Consider the following 10,446-nt stretch of genomic DNA (forward strand, 5'->3'; position numbering starts at 1 on the left):
TGCTCCTGCCTGTTTTTTTGGTCTTGTTTTCTAGTCCTTCCCAGTTTTGACAGTTCTGCCTGCCCTGACCCTGAGCCTGCCTGCTTATTTGTACCTTACCCCACCTCACTGGATTATTGACCCCTGCCTGCCGCCTGCCCTGACCCTGAGACTGTCTGCCGTTCTGTACCTTCCTTACCCCACCTCCATGGATTGCTGACCCTGCCTGCCCGGACCCTGAGACTGCCTGCCGTTCTGTACCTTCCTTACCCCACCTCCATGGATTGCTGACCCCTGCCTGCCCTGACCCTGAGACTGCCTGCCGTTCTGTACCTTCCTTACCCCACCTCCATGGATTGCTGACCCCTGCCTGCCCTGACCCTGAGACTGCCTGCCGTTCTGTACCTTCCTTACCCCACCTCCATGGATTGCTGACCCTGCCTGCCCGGACCCTGAGACTGCCTGCCGTTCTGTACCTTCCTTACCCCACCTGTCTGGATTATTGACCCCTGACCCTGAGACTGCCTGCCGTTCTGGACCCTTTGCACCTTCTCTGGATTACTGACCTCTGTCTGCCTTTGACCTGTAGTTTGCCTGCCCTGACCCTGAGACTGCCTGCCGTTCTGTACCTTCCTGACCCCACCTCTCTGGATTATTGACCCTGCCCGCCCTGACCCTGAGACTGCCTGCCGTTCTGTACCTTCCTTACCCCACCTTCTCTGGATTACTGACCTCTGCCTGCCTTTGACCTGTAGTTTGCCTCCCCTGTATTAGAAAGAAACGTTTGTTTCTTCAACACTATCTGCATCAGTCAATCAATCAAATGTATTTATAAAGCGCTTTTTCACATCAGCCAATGTCACAAGTGCTATACAGAAATCCAGCCTAAAACTCCAAACAACAAGCAATGCAGATTTAGAAGCATCTGGGTCAAACCTAAAACGCGATAGTCCTAGCTACAGGGGGGGGGGGTGAAGCTGGTTCCACCATTGGGATGCCAGGACAGTGAAGAGCTTGAATCTGTATTACAGTCCAACATCTCTGTTGTTCTTCATCCTTGCTACTGGAAAAGGCTAGGGAAGGTTCATTCTAGAGAAGTGTGTTACTCAGCTGTTTTTGGTTGTGTTTTGAAATATTGTTAGTGTGTTTTCAAGCAGTACCAACTCAGTGGCCTAGTGGTTAGAGTGTCCTCCCTGAGGGTGTCCTCCATGAGGGTGTCCTCCATGAGGGTGTCCTCCATGAGAGTGTCCTCCCTGAGGGTGTCCTCCCTGAGAGTGTCCTCCCTGAGGGTGTCCTCCATGATAGTGTCCTCCCTGAGGGTGTCCTCCATGAGAGTGTCCAGAGATTGAAAGGTTGTGAGTTCAATCCCTGGCCGAATCATACCAAAGAATGTAAAAATGGGACCTGACGCATCTCTGCTTTACACTCAGCATTTTGGAGATTGGGGATAAAGCACTACAATAGACTAGTGTCCTGTCCAGAGAGGTACTGTACATCAAGCTGCCTCGCTCTACACAAACAGGGAATAGACTAGCGTCCTGTCCAGAGAGGTACTGTACATCAAGCTGCCTCGCTCTACACAAACAGGGAATAGACTAGCGTCCTGTCCAGAGAGGTACTGCACATCAAGCTGCCTCGCTCTACACAAACAGGAGATAAGCTACTAGCCTATGAGCTGTTCCGACATGCACAAGCCAAGGTTGTTGCAAGGTTACTTACTTATTTTCCAAGACAATGACCTGTCTGTTTTCAATGCACCATAGCTGAGTCTACAGTAGTACTGAGGATGGTGGAGGCAGCAGTGTCCTGTCTGTCTTCACTGCACCATAGCTGAGTCCACAGTAGTACTGAGGATGGTGGAGGCAGCAGTGACCTGTCTGTCTTCACTGCACCATAGCTGAGTCTACAGTAGTACTGAGGATGGTGGAGGCAGCAGTGTCCTGTCTGTCTTCACTGCACCATAGCTGAGTCCACAGTAGTACTGAGGATGGTGGAGGCAGCAGTGACCTGTCTGTCTTCACTGCACCATAGCTGAGTCTACAGTAGTACTGAGGATGGTGGAGGCAGCAGTGTCCTGTCTGTCTTCACTGCACCATAGCTGAGTCCACAGTAGTACTGAGGATGGTGGAGGCAGCAGTGACCTGTCTGTCTTCACTGCACCATAGCTGAGTCTACAGTAGTACTGAGGATGGTGGAGGCAGCAGTGTCCTGTCTGTCTTCACTGCAACATAGCTGAGTCTACAGTAGTACTGAGGATGGTGGAGGCAGCAGTGTCCTGTCTGTCTTCACTGCACCATAGCTGAGTCTACAGTAGTACTGAGGATGGTGGAGGCAGCAGTGTCCTGTCTGTTTTCAATGCACCATAGCTGAGTCTACAGTAGTACTGAGGATAATGGAGGCAGCAGTGTCCTGTCTGAGTCTATAGTAGAACTGAGGATAATGGAGGCAGCAGTGTCCTGTCTGAGTCTATAGTAGAACTGAGGATAATGGAGGCAGCAGTGACCTGCCTGTCTTCACTGCACCATAGCTGAATCTATAGTAGAACTGAAGATAATGGAGGCAGCAGTGTCCTGTCTGAGTCTATAGTAGAACTGAGGATAATGGAGGCAGCAGTGTCCTGTCTGAATCTATAGTAGAACTGAGGATAAGGGAGGCAGCAGTGTCCTATCTGTCTCAGTGTATGGTACAGGCTCACCAATCCAAGAAATCATCATACCCTAGAAACTGTTTACTAAACACACTAATTGTCCACATTATCAAAGCACTAATTAACCACATTATCAGACCACTAATAATCCATGTTATCAGACCACTAATTATCCACATTATCAGACCACTAATAATCCATGTTATCAGACCACTAATTATCCACATTATCAGACCACTAATAATCCACGTTATCAAACCACTAATTATCTACATTATCAGACCACTAATAATCCACGTTATCAAACCACTAATTATCCACATTATCAGACCACTAATTATCCACGTTATCAAACCACTAATTATCCACAGAAAGGGTGAAGAAAGCAATACAATTAAAAGGGCCTGGGCTGTAACTGGACTGTATCTTAGATATGTAGTTTATAGAGGCAGAGCTATGAAGGACCAGGGATGTGAACTGTATCTTAGATATGTAGTTTATAGAGGCAAGGCCAGGGCGATGAAGGACCAAAGATTTTAATCCGTCAGTCTGATGGTCGATATAAAGGTTAGGCCTCCAAAGGCTTTCTTCTTCTCTTCAACATCAAAGTGTAAATCCACAGATTTCTGCCTCTGGAGGACAAGGCTCCATTATGACTGTGTTCCTATGGCTCAGTGTGTTACAGAGCCCAATAATACTGGGGGTTTATACCAGGGGTCTCATGGATCAATAGGACTCATGATCTTTGCTTTGCCTCCTTGGCCTGGCTGTGATGTCACAACATCTATCCCCTGCTTCACTTAAAGAAAAGGAAGAGAAAACAGAGGAGGAGAGAGAGGGAGACAGAAAGGAGGAGTGGAAGGAGAAGGAGTAAAAAAGGAGATGAGGGAGAGAGAAGGCAGAGTAGGTAATCAAAGGAGAGAATGAGGGAGGAAGAAAATAAATGAGGGAGAGGAAGGAGATGAGGATGGGGAGAAAAGGAGAGGTGGAAGGAGGAAGGAGATAAAGGAGAGATGGAAGGAGATAAAGGAGAGATGGAAGGAGAGCAAAAGGAGAGGTGGAAGGAGAGCAAAATGAGAGGTGGAAGGAGAGCAAAAGGAGAGGTGGAAGGAGAGAGAAAGAAGAGGTGGAAGGAGAGAGAAAGGAGAGGTGGAAGGAGATAAAGGAGAGGTGGAAGGAGATAAAGGAGAGTTGGAAGGAGATACAGGAGAGATGGAAGGAGATAAAGTAGAGGTGGAAGGAGATAAAGGAGAGGGGGAAGGAGATAAAGGAGAGGGGGAAGGAGAGAGAAATGACAGAGAAAGGAGAGGATGAGGGGGAGGTGATGAGAGGGAAAGGAGAGGAGGAAGGAGAGTAAAAGGAGACTAGGAAGGAGAGAGAAATGAGAGGAGGTAGAGAGAGGAGAGGTGGAACGAGAGGGAGAGAGGTCCATAACATCCTCACACTGGGCAGAAGAAAATATGAAAACCATCATATGCAAATGTTTCCACTTGAAACAGGCTTGATTTTTTCTTCTTCTTCTCTCTCTCTCTCTCTCTCTCTCTCTTTCTTTCTCTCTCTCTCTCGCTCTCTTCTCTCTCTCTCTCGCTCTCTTTCTCTCTCTCTCTCGCTCTCTTTCTTTCTCTCTCTCTCTCGCTCTCTCTCACACACAGCTCTCTGGATTAACACCCACATCCTGAAATGACATACAAAAGGAAAGAGGAGGCTGAAATATGACCAATACTGAGCCCCACACTGAGATAAATATGACCCAAGCTATAACACTGTTTATGGTCTAGTCAATATGTCAAAATGCAGCATTTACCAGTTTCAGCATTTAGCAGTCTAGGCCAGCCTCAACTTTTGTTAGTGTTGTTGTTGAACCAGCCATTGTTGAACCAGACATTGTTGAACCAGCCATTGTTGAACCAGCCAGTGTTGAACCAGCCATTGCTGAACCAGACATTGTTGAACCAGCCAGTGTTGAACCAGACATTGTTGAACCAGCCAGTGTGTTGAACCAGTCAGTGTTAGAAATAATAGAACATCATAAAACATCTAAGAAGCCAGGCCTGGTATTTACAGCGGATTTTGAAAAGGCATTTGATAAAGTAAGACAGGATTTTATTTATAAATTATTGGATTTTTTTCAATTTTGATAATTATTTTCTAAAATAGGTTAAAAAAATAATGCAAAGCAACCGCAGGTGGAAAAGAGTAAATAACGGCTACTTCTCAGAGAGTTTTGAAATGTCAAGAGGAGTTAAACAAGGGTGTCCGCTATCACCATATCTATTTGTTATGGCTAGTTATTAAAATCAGAACCAATAACAACATTAGAGGATTAGAAATCCAAGGCTTAAAAACAAAGGTACGGCGATGACTCAAGTTTTATAATAAGTCCGCTGCTCGATCCCTGCAATGTCTCATTGAAGATATAGATAACATTTCTGTACTCTCTGGACTAAAACCGGATTATGAAAAGTGTAACTATTCCCCATGCCGTTGCTGTAAATGAGAATGTGTTCTCAGTCAACTTACATGGCAAAATAACGGATAAATAAAAAAATAAACAAATAAGGTTACAATATCACTTATTGGATCTTTAAAAAATACAACTTTTACATTACCCTGTAGTTTACCTATAAAATGGGCTGATGGTGAAGTAGACATCATTGGGATTCATATTACAAAATATATAAATAAGCTCTCCACAATGAATTTTAATAGAAAACTTGTAAAAATAGACAAGATCCTGCAACCATGGAGAGGTAAATACCTGGCTATTTATGGAGAAATTTCCCTGATTAACTCCTTAGTCATATCTCAGTTTAGTCACTTACTTATGGTGCTGCATACTCCTGATGACTCGTTTTCAAATCATATGAGCAAAACATATTTTGCTTTATCTGGGACGCTAAACCAGACAAAATAAAACATGCCCATCTATATAATGAATATTAATTGGGTGGGTTGATATAATTAAATATAAAACACTAAACCTCTCTCTAAAACCTTCAGTTTCAGTTATTCAAAAGTTGTACTTGAACCCTAAATGGTTCTCAAGTAGATTACTAAGAAAAGCTCATCCATTGTTTAAAAATTGCATTTTTGCCTTTGTGCAGATTGCCATGTCTCATTTTTGATTAATTGAAAATTAAACTTTTTTTCAAATTATCTCTCTTTTTCAAACAAGCATTGCAGAGCTGTCTACAATTTCAATTTCATCTCCCTGAAAAGATAGAAGAAATATTACAACAAATATTATGGCTGAACTCAAATGTGCTGGTTAATAAAATACCTGTATTTATGGAAAAGATGTTTGAAAAGGGTATTTTGTTCTTAAATTATATTGTAAATTGGAATGGTAGAGTTATGTCCTTCATGGAGTTATCAGAATTGTATGAGCAGGTCTGCTCAATCCAAGAGTACAACCAATTGTTACCCCAAAAATGGAGGAGGCGGGTGGCAGCGGGAGGAGGTAGGGAACTGGTCTGTCTGCCCAATATAAAGGATCAAAATTGGCGGAGGAATAAAAATAGCACAAATAGGGAAGTATACCAGTTTCATTTGAGTACCAGGATGTTGACAACTGTGCCATACAGATTGCAAAATAGTTGGGAAGAAATGTTTGATGTACCAATTCCACGGTACAGAGTGAATGAGTTGATACAGTGGGGCAAAAAAGTATTTAGTCAGCCTCCAATTACCAAGTTCTCCCACTTAAAAATATGAGAGAGGCCTGTAATTTTCACCATAGGTACACTTCAACTATGACAGACAAAATGAGAAAAAAAATCCAGAAAATCACATTGTAGGATTTTTTATGAATTTATTTGCAAATTATGGTGGAAAATAAGTATTTGGTCACCTACAAACAAGCAAGATTTCTGGCTCTCACAGACCTGTAACTTCTTCTTTAAGAGGCTCCTGGGGGAGAGGAGAGGAGGCAGCCTGGGGTGGAGGAGAGGTGGCAGCCTGAAGGGGAGAGGAGAGGAGGCAGCCATGTGATCGAGTGCACTATGCAGGGAATAGGGTGCCATTTGTGTCTCACAGAGATATGCAGACATCCTCCTGTGTCCATTTCTGACAGTCCTTACAGAAGCTGTCATCTTACACCCACCAGAGGAACAGGGTCTTTCAACTTCACATTTCCCCGAATATGTACAGAAAACAGCTTTTCCATACTCCGTGGGAGCCTTTGGAGCCTTTGCACCCTGTCCTAGAGAGGCCCATGAAGACGTCCGGCTAGCTCCGTGTCTGAGCTACAGTCAACTCTAACACCAGCATCAATGTGTATGGCCGGGTTAGAATTGACTTTTTAAATAAATATTTGGGCAAGGCACCTCCGTAATTGTGAGAGAGAGGAGGCAGTCTGAAGGGGAGAGGAGAGGCACCTCCGTAATTGTGAGAGAGAGGAGGTAGTCTGAAGGGGAGAGGAGAGGCACCTCCGTAATTGTGAGAGAGAGGAGGCAGTCTGAAGGGGAGAGGAGAGGCACCTCCGTAATTGTGAGAGAGAGGAGGCAGTCTGAAGGGGAGAGGAGAGGCACCTCTGTAATTGTGAGAGAGAGGAGGCAGTCTGAAGGGGAGAGGAGAGGCACCTCCGTAATTGTGAGAGAGAGGAGGCAGTCTGAAGGGGAGAGGAGAGGCACCTCTGTAATTGTGAGAGAGAGGAGGCAGTCTGAAGGGGAGAGGAGAGGCACCTCCGTAATTGTGAGAGAGAGGAGGCAGTCTGAAGGGGAGAGGAGAGGCACCTCCGTAATTGTGATGGCAGATTTGGTTGCCGCAACATAAGCAACAGAAAGTGTTCAGCAGGCATGAAGAAATTGAATTTCCAGAAACACACCGATAACACGGTGTTAAACCTAACACTAATAGTTTATACCCAAACACTCGTACTCTAACACTGGTATTTTAGACCTTAACACTGGTACTATATACCTTAACACTGGTATTTTAGACCTTAACACTGGTACTATATACCTTAACACTGGTATTTTAGACCTTAACACTGGTACTATATACCTTAACACTGGTACTATATACCTTAACACTGGTACTATATACCTTAACACTGGTACTATATACCTTAACACTGGTACTATATACCTTAACACTGGTATTTTAGACCTTAACACTGGTACTATATACCTTAACACTGGTACTATATACCTTAACACTGGTACTATATACCTTAACACTGGTATTTTATACCCATCCACGAACCCATCCACCTACCTCTACCGACCCCAATTTTCCTGCTCCCACCGACCAAAGCACTGACCCCATCCACCGGTCCCAACCTACCCCATTTAATGACCCCATATACTGACCCCCACTTACCTCTTCCTCCGATCCCATCCACTGACTTCATCTACCTGCCCCATCTACCAACACCATCTACCGACCCCAAATACCGACCCCATCTACCGACCCCAAATACCGACCCCATCTACCGACCCCATCTACCGACCCCATCTACCGGCCCCAAATACCGGCCCCTTCTACCGACCCCAAATACCGGCCCCATCTACCGACCCCATCTACCGACCCCAAATACCAGCCCCTTCTACCGACCCCAAATACCGACCCCAAATACCGACCCCATCTACCGACCCCATCTACCGACCCCAAATACCGACCCCATCTACCGACCCCATCTACCGACCCCAAATACCGACCCCATCTACCGACCCCATCTACCGACCCCATCTACCGACCCCAAATACCGACCCCATCTACCGACCCCATCTACCGACCCCAAATACCGGCCCCAAATACTGACCCCATCTACCGACCCCATCTACCGACTCCAAATACCGCCCCTTCTACCGACCCCAAATACCGACCCCATCTACCGACCCCAAATACCGGCCCCTTCTACCGACCCCATCTACCTACCCCAAATACCGGCCCCTTCTACCGACCCCAAATACCGACCCCATCTACTGACCCCATCTACCGACCCCAAATACCGGCCCCAAATACTGACCCCATCTACCGAACCCATGCACCGACCCCATCTACCGGCCCCAATTACCGACCCCATCTACTGACCCCATCTACCGACCCCATCTACTGACCCCATCTACCGACCCCAATTACCGACCCCATCTACTGACCCCATCTACCGGCCCCAATTACCGACCCCATCTACCGGCGCCAAATACCGACCCCTCTGCCGGCCCCATCCACCTACCTACACCGACCTCATCCACAAACCTCATCTACCGGCCCCATCCACCTACCTATACCAACCTCATCCACAGATCCCATTTACCGACCACATCAACCAACACACACTGACCCCATCCAACGACCCCATCTACCAGCCCCCACCGACCCCAACCACCAGCCCCCACCGATCCCATTCATAGGCCCTACTTACCCCATCCACCGACCCCCACGAACCAACTCCGGCACCCACATACCCCAGTTACCGACCCCTTACTCCAACCCCACACACGGGCCCCTACCAACCCCATCACTGACCCCATTTGCTGGCCCCAACCAACCCCATCAACCAGCACCCACCAACCCCACACACCGGCCCCTACGACCCCCTTCACCGATCCCATCCACAGGCCCTCACTTACACCATCTACCGGCCCCACTAACCATCTACCGGCCCCACTAACCATCTACCGGCCCCACTAACCATCTACCGGCCCCACTAACCATCTACCGGCCCCACTAACCATCTACCGGCACCACTAACCATCTACCGGCCCCACTAACCATCTACCGGCCCCACTAACCATCTATCTTTCCCACTAACCATCTACCAGCCCCACTAACCATCCACCAGCGTCAACTGACCCCATCCACCAGTCTCAACCGACCCCATCCACCAGCCCCCACAGACATTATCAACTGGCCCCCACAAACCACCACCTGCCCCCACCGACCCCATCCACCAGCCCCCACCGACATTATCAACCGGCCCCCACAAACCACCACCTGCCCCCACCGACCCCATCCACCAGCCCCCACCGACATTATCAACCGGCCCCCACCGAGCGAAAAGATGGCATACAGCAGGAGACTTAAATATAATCAAATACAGATCATGTTAATACAATCAGGGATGATTGAAAGATGCTGTTGTTGTGGAAGACTGTGGCGGATAGCATCAGGGCCCCTGTGGTGCTCCTGGTAAGACCTGGACCACGGGTTGAGGAGAGGAGTGATGGGGAGGAGGCCCCTGGGCCACGGGTTGAGGAGAGGAGGGATGGGGAGGAGGCCTCTGGGACCCAGGATGAGGGAGGAGAGGGGATGAGAGGAGGGGGAGGAAGGGGGAGGAGAGGAGTGATGGGGAGGAGGCCCCTGGGACCCAGGATGAGGAAAGGAAAGGTGGGGAGGAAGGGGGAGGAGAGGGGATGAGAGGAGGTGAGGATGGACGAAGTGGAGAGAAAAGGAGAGGAGATGAGGGAAGGATGGAGGAAGAGAAGAGGAGAGGAGAGGGGATGAGGAGAGGAGCAGTGGAGAGGAGGGCCTCTTTCCCTGGGATTAGACCAGTCATGTGGGGGAGTGTGGTAGTGAGAGGGTTTAAATTAGCACTAAGATGACAACCCCCATCAGGACGGATTAGATCCTGCTGGCTGCCAGGGACAGGCAGAGTGATAGAGGACAGCTGGGGTATGGGGTATGGGGCTGGCAGGGCTGGGGCATCCGTCACACATGACCCAAGGCGATGTGGCACTAGTCAGTCACGGTGCTACCGTATCAGTCTGTCTGCCTGCCTGTCTGCATGTTTGCCTGTCTGTCAGTCTGCCTGTCTGTCAGTCTGCCTGTCTGTCAGTCTGCCTGTCTGTCAGCCTGCCTGTCTGTCAGCCTGTCTG

The 10,446-nt window shown here is 47.9% G+C and overlaps 1 protein-coding gene across 1 annotated transcript; it reads left to right on the forward strand.

Annotated features, from left to right (window-relative positions):
- The first annotated feature begins 7,920 nt into the window (after positions 1 to 7,920).
- On the forward strand, positions 7,921 to 8,661 carry LOC121839564 (proline-rich extensin-like protein EPR1). The gene has a single exon (XM_042298621.1). It carries the CDS (start codon positions 7,921 to 7,923, stop codon positions 8,659 to 8,661), a length of 741 nt encoding a protein of 246 aa, XP_042154555.1.
- The last annotated feature ends 1,785 nt before the right edge of the window (positions 8,662 to 10,446 follow it).

Source organism: Oncorhynchus tshawytscha, linkage group LG16 (genome assembly GCF_018296145.1).
Source record: "Oncorhynchus tshawytscha isolate Ot180627B linkage group LG16, Otsh_v2.0, whole genome shotgun sequence".
Taxonomy (NCBI): Eukaryota; Metazoa; Chordata; class Actinopteri; order Salmoniformes; family Salmonidae; genus Oncorhynchus; species Oncorhynchus tshawytscha.